The 12,695-nt window shown below is 43.0% G+C and overlaps 4 protein-coding genes across 4 annotated transcripts; 1 reads left to right on the forward strand and 3 right to left on the reverse strand.

Annotated features, from left to right (window-relative positions):
* Nucleotides 1-1,653: 1,653 nt before the first annotated feature.
* Nucleotides 1,654-3,868, reverse strand: EAE98_005024 (uncharacterized protein). The gene is made up of 3 exons (XM_038952645.1): nt 3,554-3,868; nt 3,387-3,498; nt 1,654-3,328 (listed from the first exon to the last, which is right to left on the reverse strand). Exons 1-3 carry the CDS (start codon nt 3,726-3,728, stop codon nt 2,002-2,004), a joined length of 1,614 nt encoding a protein of 537 aa, XP_038811295.1. The 5' UTR covers nt 3,729-3,868; the 3' UTR covers nt 1,654-2,001.
* Nucleotides 3,869-6,521: 2,653 nt separating this feature from the next.
* EAE98_005025 (uncharacterized protein) lies at nt 6,522-7,212 on the forward strand (the record flags this gene model as incomplete). The annotated part of the gene is made up of 2 exons (XM_038952646.1): nt 6,522-6,528; nt 6,587-7,212. 2 exons carry the CDS (start codon nt 6,522-6,524, stop codon nt 7,210-7,212), a joined length of 633 nt encoding a protein of 210 aa, XP_038811296.1.
* Nucleotides 7,213-8,287: 1,075 nt separating this feature from the next.
* EAE98_005026 (uncharacterized protein) lies at nt 8,288-9,698 on the reverse strand. Its single transcript, XM_038952647.1, has 2 exons — nt 9,559-9,698; nt 8,288-9,505 (listed from the first exon to the last, which is right to left on the reverse strand). The coding sequence occupies exons 1-2, from the start codon at nt 9,640-9,642 to the stop codon at nt 8,390-8,392; spliced, it is 1,200 nt and encodes a 399-aa protein (XP_038811297.1). The 5' UTR covers nt 9,643-9,698; the 3' UTR covers nt 8,288-8,389.
* Nucleotides 9,699-10,657: 959 nt separating this feature from the next.
* Nucleotides 10,658-12,566, reverse strand: EAE98_005027 (uncharacterized protein; the record flags this gene model as incomplete). The annotated part of the gene is made up of 4 exons (XM_038952648.1): nt 10,658-11,103; nt 11,162-12,320; nt 12,392-12,436; nt 12,501-12,566. 4 exons carry the CDS (start codon nt 12,564-12,566, stop codon nt 10,658-10,660), a joined length of 1,716 nt encoding a protein of 571 aa, XP_038811298.1.
* Between the last annotated feature and the right edge of the window lie 129 nt (nt 12,567-12,695).

The raw sequence follows: 12,695 nt of genomic DNA on the forward strand, positions 1-12,695 counted from the left end.
GTTGGTCAGTATTTCTGGCACCTGCTTCCTTGATTCCGGGTACGACGTAAGTGATCATCAACGAGGAGTGGTAGATCTTCATGGAATCTTTAGGTAAGTTACTGTGAGTCAATCGTATAGCCTACCAGATATCATCAATCTAACGAGGGTACGCTCGGATCGAGTTTTTTGATCGGCTAGATTCGATACATTGGAGATAGGAGATCTAATTTTGCGTTTACCGAATGCAATACTGAAGCGAATATCTGTCGGCTCGAAGAAATACATGCATGTATTGAATATACTATTGAGTCTACCAAAAATTTATATCTAGTATACTAGAATAGCAAATGATTCAACCTTCTCTCTTACCATTATAAATGATAACTTTTAGATGGTATTAAATAAAATAATATATTCGAAAATATCAATATCTTCATTCTCCAGCTCAATCCTATATCTCATAGCATCGCTTCAAATGTATTAGCTCCATTGTCTCACATCCTCACCATTTCAATCATTTCTTCAACTATAAAAGTCAAGGATTCGAACGCGCTCTAAGTGATTTTGATGTAATTCACCATTGTTTCCGTTAGTTGTCTATCTTGATATCTACCAAAGTCAAGGTTCTAGGATAGTAAGTTTAAGTTTTTCCATATAAAAATTCGTGATTTCACTCATACTGCATCAGCCAGCCGAGTCTTTACTTCGTTTTAATATCCATTGTAGGCATGCAGAGGCTTGCATTGTAATGCCTATGGATCGTATGAAAACTATAGAATCGAGAAGATATATCTCCTAATGACTACCCAATGCTAGCTAGTATACATACAGAATCGTGAATTCCTTCAATAATACCGGTCGAATATGAACAAAAGCCAAGAACCAGTAAAAAAAACATCTTAAAAGTCGAGGAATTCTTTCCACACAATACCTTCGAATTTTCAACACGACATACCTACCTGCATTCACTCATCTAATTCCAAACTAAGAATCCGTGACTCCTTAAAACCCAACCGACCAAACGAACCGACTCACATAACCCTAGGGCCTAGATATCTTTCTCATAGAAACACATTCCCCTTCTATGTCCAAATCCAAATCCATCTATCCATACCCATACCCAATCCCATCAACCAATTTCCCATCCCGCGAACCCCCATCATCTCATCCACATTCATAAACCTACTTTCTCAAACTCATCCAGATCTTACACTGCCTACCTAGCTAGAATAATTCTCCCTCCATCTCCTTTAATCTTCATCTCCATCCTCAATTGCAACTCCATTCAAATCCAAACACGAAAGTCAAAAGAAATCAATAACGTCCTCTCCTTCCATTTCTTTACGCGAAATCTTGGAAAAAAAATTACCATGATACCGTTTTATTTCTTCTTTCTTTCTTGTGAATGGGATGAGTGAATCAAGGACATCAACCAGTCTAGATTCTTTTCACGGTGTGAACTCACCTAGCTAGGTAGTATATGTCTAGCATATAATGAACATACCCATCGAGAGCTCAACTAAGCGAACTTAACTTGATTGAAATTGGGATGAGAAAGAAAGAAACATGAAAACAGATTCACCACTACCCAGCTGGATCTATTTCTCCCTTCTAACTTCAATCCTCCTCTACCAAATTCAATCTAAACATCTATCTGGCAGCTCGACTCTTCCACTCCCATCAAATATTTACAATTGCATCAAGGAATACCAAAACGTATCAAGAAAAATCTTCTGATATTTATATTCATATATATCTGGGTATCAATGATCCTCCTATTCATCTTTTCCTTTACATAAAATCCCATCATTAACATCCGTCTTTTTATTTTCATACATCCATCAATCCACATGATTCTTAATTAGCAGGCAAAAGTAGCGACCCACCAATGCCCATACATCCATCCACCTATGAATCTTACACCATCATTAAATCATGCCTTGTTTCGGCTAGCACCTCCCAACTCTCCTTCTCTTTTATCTCATCCACCTATTCGACTCTGTTCTATTCAATTCCAATCTACAGCTCAGACTTGGAAGTCTCATTAACAGCTGTAACACCGTCATGATGAGCAACACTAGGACCAAGTTTATCCTCAGCATCAAACTCTCCTCTCTCCAAACGACCTGCTCTCTTGTCAACACCTGTCTTCCAGGCTGGAGTACCCAAGAACTTGATGCTTCCAGGCTTTGAGTAATCGAAGATCTCCTCAACCTCCTCAAGAGGCTTCTGACTAGTTTCTGGGAAGACGAAGAAGACATGAAGAGTCATAGCGACACAGAAGATTCCAAAAACGAGATAAACCTTCCATCTAATATTGGCAAAGGCAGGTGGGACGAAGTATGCAAGAGCGAAGTTGAAAGCCCAGTTAGCAGAGGTAGACAGAGCGACGGCCTTTCCACGGATACGGAGAGGGTAAAGCTCAGGTGGGTAAATCCAGGAGACTGGTCCCCATGTTGGTGCATATGATGCAACGAAAAGGTATGTGCAAGCAATGACAGCCTTGGATGGTGCTCCGGTAATAGAAATGGATTCGGCGGCACTGGAGAATTGTCCCTCGTATGGAACGGTTCCGTATGTAGCCAAGAGACCGGCGTTGATGAAAAGCCAAAGCATCATCAAGATGGATCCGAAAAGAAGGACGGGACGACGACCTAATCTGTCAACCCAGATCAATCCAGGAATTGTCATGACGACATTGATAATGAATTGAATCGAGGAAGGCAAGAGAACGTTGCTACCCAAACCAGCCATGGTGAAAATGTAGGTAATGTAGTACATCATGACATTCATGCCGGTAAGTTGAGACCAGATTTGAGTGAAGATACCAATGTGTGTTCGGTTAATCATATCGGGCTTGAACAACTCCATATAAGTAACGTCAGCGTTAGCTCTCTCGAACTCAACGACTTCTCTAATTTCGGCCAATTCCTTAGCGACGAATGGGGAGTTGGGGTCACCATGGCCATGGACAAGAGACAAAACTTGGTGAGCTTCTTCCCATCTGTCTTTTCTAGCGAGCCAACGTGGGGATTCTGGCAAGAAGAAAAGAGCGAAGAAAAGGAAGACAGCTGGAATCATTTGAAGACCCCATGGGATACGGAAAGCAGCGTTTCCTTTGAGGAAGGAGCATCCATAGCAAATGTAGAACATGATGAGGATACCCCAGGTGATAGCCCATTGTTGGCAACCGACGAGTCTTCCACGCTTAGATGGTGGTGCAATCTCGGTGATGTAGACGGGAACTTGAGCGGAGCAGATTCCAACCGAGAGACCGTTGATGATACGACCGACGATAAGCATGGGAATGTTTTGGGCAGCGCAGACGATGATGGAGCCAAGAACCCTGTGGATGCTTGTTAGGCAAGCTATTCATTGAAGACATAAAAAGTGGGAATATTTACCAGATAAGGGAACCAAGTTGAATGGATCTTTTTCTACCAAACATGTCTGAGATATAACCGGACAATAAAGCTCCAAGCCAACTTCCAGCGGGCATAGAAGCGGTGATACCACCTGTATCAAATTAGTCTTCGTTGTGATGGCGATAATAGTAGGAATTTTTTCATACCTTGAACATCTGGAGATGGACCAGTACATTTACCATTGACGATTCCTCCTTGATCGAAGTAACATAAATATGCCTCAGTTGAGATGATAGCGGACATAGACGAGATATCGAAACCGAACAGAGCACCACCCACCACGGCCACGGCCGCGATGAAGTAGACGTTACCGATGATCATCTTGTAAATTGGTGATCAGGTAACTAAACCTGTTCTTATGTTGACAGTAGAGGTGTAGTACACTGTGAAATAGAGGTCGACCTTCTTCAAGGCAGAACAGAAATTGATAGAGGGGAAAGAAAAAGCCAGAGTCTTGGTGATCGACACAAAGACTTATATAGAAAAAGAAAGTGTAGGGCTGGGGTAATAATGGAGCACGAAAACTGTTGGAATAATGGAATCTGGAGATATAGCAAGTGGATTGAAAGAGAAGGGCCGAATTCTGGTTATGGATCCTCCCAAGTTTTACCTTTGAATGTCAATCATCCCGGGGAATGTCCTTGCCAAATGGATTTGATGGGTTGGAAAGAATTTGGGGTTGTTCTTTCCCCGCCATTTGACAGCTGATCGAGATCTCACTTGTTACCAGTATGTCTCAATCATATAAACTTGATATGATTCGAAGAGTGAAGCTTGCCGTCTTCAAGATTGACGATACTGGTACTGATCATCAGTAAGATTCCTTTGGAAATCATCAAATGGGATGCAGGCATAACGCCTCTCGAGCGCTTTTCCAGGGCCCCATCAGTCTCACACGAGGTATGCGGTATGAACGACGATCTCTGCGCATGGGAGTGCATAAGCAATACAACACCTTCCACCTAGAGTGGAATTTGATCGGCGCTTGTCAGAGTATCTCATCTGCGCGCCAACTTGTCGACTGATTTTGTTGTTTTGAAAAACTGGGCCGAAAATTATGTTGGTGGATCCTTCCATTTTTATGGAGAGATTGGGGATTCGGGGAAGACTAATTTTTAAAGCTTGTCAGTTGTTTCCTTGGTATTCGAGCTACTCTACCCGAACACATGGCCCGAAACAACTATGTATGTCGTTTCTGTAAAGTTCTTTTCCGGAATAGTTGTATATTTTCAATTGGTATCATGCATATAGCCTATATGTTCTACCTTTTGGGGGGAGTAGTGAGAGACATAAGACCATAGGAAAACAAGCATTGTAAGATTTCCAACGATCTCCATCAAAACACTTGATGACGGTAGTGGCTCATCATTCCTGGCGTTAAACTTAAAGCCTCACAAGCCATACCCGGATGCCTGGAAAATTTTCAGATCTAACGATTCAATCCAAACCAGCATGCAATAATAAAGCTTGTCAGTTGTGTCATGATATCCGTTCTTCGAAATTCTAAATTCCTGGAGAAAGTTTTTCCGTCGAATGAAGGGGTGGTGGATCCTCGTACTTTGTTTCGCTAAAGTGTCTAGATTGGTATGGAATATAAAGAATGGGAGAAAAACGACGAATCATGAATAAGATACTGAAGACGGTGAGATGATCCAAATTTCGAGGAAAGCCGAGGTATAGGTACGAGAGGACAGAAATACAGAAGTGTGCTGTTTTGGGGAGTCTATTCCGTGGTGGATACGAGGGATGGTTGCGGCAACGGTAATTGATTGTAGTTTCCTGGTACCTTTAAGATACTGTGATTGCTTCATTTGAAAAATTGGACGACCTTCTTGTCAGCAGGATGATCGAAATTTACTGGTCTAGTTACGCCCGTACAAGTAGAAGAAGTCTCGATTCCCTCGCTTCGGAGACGATTCCGAGTAGTGGATCGAGTGGTGGCTCTTGAGTCTTGACGAGATAGATATTACATAGATCTGCTCTTCTTTTCTTTTTTCTTTTTCATCAGGAGATTGTTCGGTTTGCCCCGGTACACAACAGGGGCACAGCGGCAACAGGTACATTTGTTGGAAGGAACGCTCGCGTCGATCAATGTTGGCTACCCAAGCTCTTGAGTCCTAAGCAAGTACTGGAGAGTCGTGATAATCAAGGCTCAAGCACAGCACGTTGCAGCTGATCATGACTTGCTTCTCTCGATAATGCAAGAAATGCGATTGGGGCAACGTTACATGTGAATGGAGCTTTACAGATAATGTAGAACTTTTACCACAGAATTTCCGTGTCAGGTCGTTGGCAGAGATATGTACACGAGTTTCTCAGCTCCATAACAATATGCAAAGCTGAAAAAGCTCGTCTTATGTTGTGGGGACTCCACCTGGGGATAAAGTGGGAGTGGGAAAGTGGGTGAACGCATGAATGTCACGTGAATCGGTAAGTCAATGTCTCGTGACTTGTGATGGTCCACCACCAGGTCGGTCATTGGTAAAGTACTACTCCGTGCCGTGCTTTACATGAATTTTGGGAATCATGAGAAACATCGAATTGATATATTTACTTTTATAAAAGTAGAACGTCGCCTATATAATCTCACGACTCGTAACTGCAATAAGAAGAATGAGAGTATGTACTCTGATTCCACTCTAGATTCTAAACCGCGACTACTCTCTTCTTTTCGACTCCAAAGCTCCAAGTTTTATGGTGTTTATACAGTTTCTGTACACGACAAATTTCCAAAATGAAGTCAACAACATGCCTCAGAGTTATTCCTTGAGTGAGAGAACGAACATATCCGGATGGCTCTTTTCCAATATATCTTTCTAAGTCAAACATCACAGGTAAATCTTTTTCACAGAATATTCATCCATTTCAATACTGTAAGTAAAACTTTCTTCAAAAACCTGTCTCGGTTCAACCTCGTCAGCGAGGTGGCTCTCTAGCTTTCGCTTTTGAAACAATCCGCGTTGCGAACACGAACAGCTTGATCGACCCTGAAATGTCAATCTAAACCACTTCTCAATCGCAACACAATTCATTTGAGCTTCTAGTCCAGCTCGAACCATAAACCATTGAATTTACTAATCTCAACTCCAAATAATACCATTTCAACGTGGCATAATGTCTTGTAAGTACCACTTCTCCCTTCCGCCACAACCCCTTCATCAACTAACATTACCCGATAGTTCTCACAACAACCCACCAAACCCTCACTGTCACCCCTATCCCTCCTCATATTCCCAAGGCCCAGGTGCTTGCCCTACTACACAACCATTCGAAAATGATAAGCTTGAACCCCCTAGTAACATCCCACACTCTCCTCCCACCCACGCATATCCTTGCCGTCGATTTCTTCAAAACCGAGCCCCCATCCCTCCAACCAAGCACTTCGTGTCCCTGTGAGATTTGGGAAGTAACAGATGATATGTCCGCTGCGGAAGGTGACAATGGAGGAGGATGGCGCGGTGGTTGGGCAAAACGATTTGTCCCCGACCAAATCACATATACATCGAGTCTCCAAGATCGCGAAGACGGATTACTTAGTGTTACGCATGCGCCAATGGGGGTACATAGTGTGACGACGTGGATTGTGAGGGAAGCGGGGCCCGGGGAAAGTTCGTTAACGCTTGGGGAGGGGAGATTGGTGCTCGAGGAGAGGGGAGTTGTGAGGGCGAGTAGAATGTTGATGGGATTTATAAAGACGACCTTGCAGGAGAGTGACGAGAAGTTGGTAAAGGACTTCATGAGGGTTTTGAAGGAGAATGGTGCGGATGGAGAAGAGGTGGAAAATGGGGCGAAGGGAGAATTGTAGGTCAATGGCTAGATAGGGGTTGTCATGGGGAGATGTTGAAATTCTGCAGGAAATGGAGTTTGGCGCCATGCTTTACTTAAATAAAGTAAGTAAAGATTTCTTTGTAAGGTAATTTAGCGAGCAAATCAGGAAACATAGAGCGAAATCTATGAATGAATGTACACCTAGAACCACTAAATTTCGTCACCTAATATGATGTCGATTCGCAACTTCTTATGCATCGTGCTTTCCACAATGCCTTACTCTCTATCGCCATCTCTATGCTTAATTCTTCACGCCCTCATCTTTACTTCATCATGTCCGCATCCGAAGTTGGGTGAATAATGCAAGGCATCAATCCACAAGAGTCAGGTTATATCTAGAGCGCATACCCAAATCTTCCCGACCTAGTCTGAGATTGTTTACACAAATACATACTTTCAAGATGCCTAGTATCAGCATACATGTTATCTCCACAAAGAAAGAAAAAAACATATTGCCACGCATCGAGTGTTAAGCTTCTGCAGACTTCCTCGGTGGCGTATCAATCATTGTAGTTGGGGACTCCAGCTACTACTGTACTTACGAGTTGCAAATTTTTGGTCTTCTTACTATTGGCTGCCGCTGCTTTTATTATTTCCTCGCATTTTAGTGCGTAAATCAATAGGGAAATACTAGGGAATGGGTTTGGATGTTTTGGAGGATGTGAGGAGAAGAGATGCAGGAGAATGGTGTTTGTATGTTTTTGGTCATTGATGGTGGTGGAGATATTGAATGTTTGGAGGTTGAGTTGTATTTTCATGGTTGTGTGAAGCTGGATGCTTGGGGTTTGTGAGGTGAGAAGGAGCTTGGCTTATAGGGGAGGGGGGTTAGGTTGGAGGATTCTGGATGGGTGTTTTGAATGAATAGATTGGTTAAGAATGTATTGCGTTCCGAGAAGCATGGTTTAATGTGAGCTGGGATGGTTTATTATTATTTCGGTATACTCCACTAGAACCAGATAGCTATTAGAGCGTAGTTTACGAGATTTTAGAAATCGAAGATGAAGAATACATGGAGAGAAGCTTGCTTGAGTTGAATTGACTCAGTCGGCTGAACGTTTCACATTATTTGTTATTCTTCTACAAAAGATATATGTACACTGTTGCTCACGCTAAACAATTACTATTTTCTAACAAATTACATATGGCGATATATACTAGTTAAGATAATCATACTCTTCCTTAAGTTTTCCGAATCCGATTCGAGGCTGATAGTTTTCCACCCTATTTCCACCAAAATCAAAGACAGAGTAATGTCTTCTCAAGAAATCAGCGCCGAGAAGAGAAAAGGTGCTTCCACCACTGTTATCAATAGGTGGCATACACTGTTCACCCGGTGTCAAAAACTCATCGCCCCTAACCGAAAACGTCACATCGTTACTCTCATCATCAGTCTCTCCAAATGTGAAAGAAATAGCCCATGTGCTATTCATATGCTCACACTGCATTCTCTCTTCTCCATTGTCCAATTTCGTGAGATTCCACCCGAGATTGAAATAAAAAGCGTCGACCATAGACGAGGGAATCGAGATGCGTCCGGCGCCGGTATCGAAGACGGCAGTTCCAGCTCCGAACATGGGCCAGGTGGTATTAGATTTAGGGTAGGTATTTGCAGGTGCGTTTGTCGATGGAAGTTTACCGTTGTGTACGGTTACAGTTTGATTTTCGCGAGCGGCAAGGACATTAATGGAGCGGAGTGGTGCACGCCAGAGCTCATATGGAGTTTCCACGCGGAGAGGCGTATATACTACTTCCCCATCCACATACACATCTTCATGACTTCCGCCAATGGTCAAAACACCATCTTGAACACCGGTGTTGTTGAGGTTCGTTCCATAGAAGAGAGCAAAACGAGATTCATCAAGTTTGTCCTCCCAGAGAAGCGTCTCCACAAGCGAACTCGTCTGATTCTCCGCAACGGAGGAGAATCCCAAGCCGAGAAATCCATCGGCGGTGATCCAACGCCAACTACTTTGCTCTGCAGCCATGAAAGTTTGATTCCAACTCAACGTTCCTTTCTCATCTGAAAATACATCAGAGAATACATAGCCGGCGAGAATATCACCGTCAATATATGGAATACTGTCATACTGGTTCACATAGACAGAAGTAGACGAATCCGACTCATTGTATGGAGTTCGGACGAATGTGGTAAGCTTGGGACATGAAGTATCTGTGCAATTGCGTCCGGTGACCCAGGAAGTGGTGGATCCGGTATCGAACATGAACCTGTATGGTTTTGCTGGAGTGCCAACTTCAAATTCTACCGAGGACTAGAGCAATTTCTTGTTAGTATCCATTTTGAGGCCAAAGTAGTGTAACATACATATGTATCTAGGATATGAACTGGCAACTCCAGAACAGCCGCTGAAGCAGCAGCCGTTAAGGCGAGTAAAGTAAAAGTACTCATATTGTCCGAACTCTAGACAATGAATGAGCAAAGTGAGTGAATGTTGATCTCAAAACTATGTAGAACAACACGAATCCTCCTGTTTATATATAATTTCCATTTCCATCACGTACCAATCCGAGCATTCAATGGTTACGAAAAAAGAAATGTGGGGCAAATACGATCCCATTAGTTGATAGCGTACCGGCATACACGAGAACCCCTTTACAGCTCATCTCACCATTCAATAGTGACATTCGCTCCAGTTTTTAAGCATGCGTTTATGCTTTTACGAGAAATCTCGGTACTGGATTTGTTCATTTAATCTTCTTGAAACGATGCGATATAAATTGTAGATATTAAGGGATGATGGCACAAGTCCACTGAACACCAAAGCCAACCCCATAAAAGATCAAGATTTGACCGCTCAAGAAGTTCATGCAAAACTACAAAAAAAGTCATATATTAGCATACATATTAAGATCAATTATAAACACATGCAATGATAATCCATCTTTTCATCCCATACGTGATCTCCATAGTTTTTTCATTACTATAAGATTGGGTTATTGCAGGACTTATTGTGCTTGCATATCTCTCGAGGTAAATGTATGCAAAGAGATCATGCTGAGATAGATATTTATACACATCAAGAATAGAAGCCGAGCGGACCATACTTGGGTCAGACCACTTATACAAGCTCAGGTTGCTACGGGTTCAAAGCTATACAGCGGTGAAGTTATCAAATACTGGTTTGTATTTTTTAGATTCATGACTGGTGTGGATCATCGTCTTATGCGCCCATGAGAAGAATGTGCAAAAAGGAGCAACCGTTGACAATGATGTCTTAACTGGTGCAAACATCTCGCGACAACACTAAACTCAACTGTGGATTTTTCCATTATCATTGCTACTACCATCGCCAACTTTCATCGTGTCTTGTGTATCATATAGCCCGTTCTCATCTTTTCCCCTTTTCAATTTCTCCACCCAATATCAAAACCCCTTTATACACCACAAACAATTCTATCAATCCTCACGTAGACCACTCCTTATACCCCTTCTGCCTCTGTCTCGTATTCCATCCTAGCTTCCCACTGATACTGTTGACCCAATCTTCACTCCTCCTCCCTTGAGGCATCACATTAGCGAACGGATAGCGACTAGCACTAATCGTCACATAATCGCCTGGGTTCAATTCCACCCTCTCTCTTCCATCAAAACTCGCCCAACTACTCGTTCTCGCATCGTATGGAACGCCCAGACGAAGAACGATAGTATCTGGGAGGATGATGGGACGGAACGAGAGAGTATGTGCGCAGATGGCTGATACGAGGATGACAGGGTTTTCAGGATGGCAGAGAGAGCCACCGGCAGCGAGATTGTAGGCTGTGGAGCCAGTGGGTGTGGCAACGCAGACACCATCCGCTTGGACGGAGGTGAAGTGTTCATCGTCGCCGAAAATCTCGATGGAAGACATGGCTTTTGCGTGTAAGTACTCGCTGACCAAATTCTTCACTGTCATGTGATATTTACTTACTAGGATTTGGTCCTCGATCAACCACAATATCATTGAGAATCTCATATGTACCATCTGGTCGATGAGTTCTCTCGTCTCCCATTTCCTCGCCCACCAACTCCTCCACTAAGTCTCGTTTCGGGGTTGCGTCCTCATCACCATTCTCGCCATCCGTAACGGTCTTGGGTTTTCTTGTCTGGCTCCTCATTACCGTACCTTCGAACCTTAACCTGAGACTGATAGTGACTCCATCTCTAAATGCAGTGGTTAATTGTTTCTCGAAATCTCCAAAATCGAACTTGGTTAGAAATCCTAGACTTCCCAGCGCAAAACTTAAAACTGGAGGTACAATTCTTTGGAACAGCCAGCTCGCATAGAGGACTGTCCCATCACCGCCCAAGGTAATGATGAAATCAAATGTATGCGGTCTCGTCCTGCACATATTTGATGACCAGTATCTCAACCTCTTGTGTTTATCACCATTAATTTTTCCATCTTCAGCCTCCTCCAACTCATCCAGTAACCCTTTCGCGTCGAACTTCTTACTATCCCGTAGGTTTTCCTCCACGAAAACCGTGTACCTGACCTGTCTTTCTGGACTTAAGAGCCATCTGGTAACCTCCCTGGTATTTGCAATCAAGCTCTCATCATGCACCTTTGTAAGGATGAAAACCGTTCTAACTTTCAGCTTCAACCTGATACTCCCCAGCCTCTTACTCAATTCCCTCACTCCCCAAGCCATATCCGAGAGTTGTTTCTTTGTGAGAAGTCTACTGTGCGTTGCGCCCGCATCCACACCATCAGGTTGTAATTGCACCTTCCCACTTGCATCATCTTCAATCGGCTGCATTGCATCTTTCGCTTTGAAAGTATCTCTCCAACATGTTTCATCAACCTGTCCGCAATCTTCCTCTTCATTATGGTTGTGCATTTTTTTATCGACCACCGCATCTTCTTTGTCATCAGTTTCATCCTTTCCACTTGCGATTCTGCGAGAAGCCAGAGTTTCTGCTATTCCCTCCAAACCACTATTTGATGCCCTCCCGCTTTTTCTCTGACTTTCGAGTAATGCGTGTACATAACATTCTGTGTTCTTTCTTCGCTGGAAAGTGGCTGCGGGTGTATCGGCCGTCACGAGAGACGATTTCCTACGATGCGCATTTTGAGCATCGAAAACTACCTGTGAGAAGAGGGTGTCTCGTAAGCTCAAATGATTCCGCAGGTGAGAGGGAAAATGAGAAATAGATTTACCTCCAGCGCATGTTGATACTCTGAATCACTAGCACTTGAATGTCCCTGACAATGTTAGTTAATGCGGAATTATCTTGACTTTTCAAGCTCTCAAATTGCTATGCCATACATCCTCATGAGCATCAAGCTGATCCCTACTTGGAAGAGATATGTGCTGTGGTGCTGAATTGGCCATCTGTTCGATGATTATCAATTCTTATTCTTCCAATTGTATTGTGTTGTCTTTGGATCAATTATCAAGGAATAACAGAGATTAGAAGCTGGAATATTAATAATTTGGCAATGACGCTCTAACAGCTACCTA

This window comes from Botrytis deweyae (assembly GCF_014898535.1).
Source record: "Botrytis deweyae strain B1 chromosome Unknown BDEW_009, whole genome shotgun sequence".
Taxonomy (NCBI): domain Eukaryota; kingdom Fungi; phylum Ascomycota; class Leotiomycetes; order Helotiales; family Sclerotiniaceae; genus Botrytis; species Botrytis deweyae.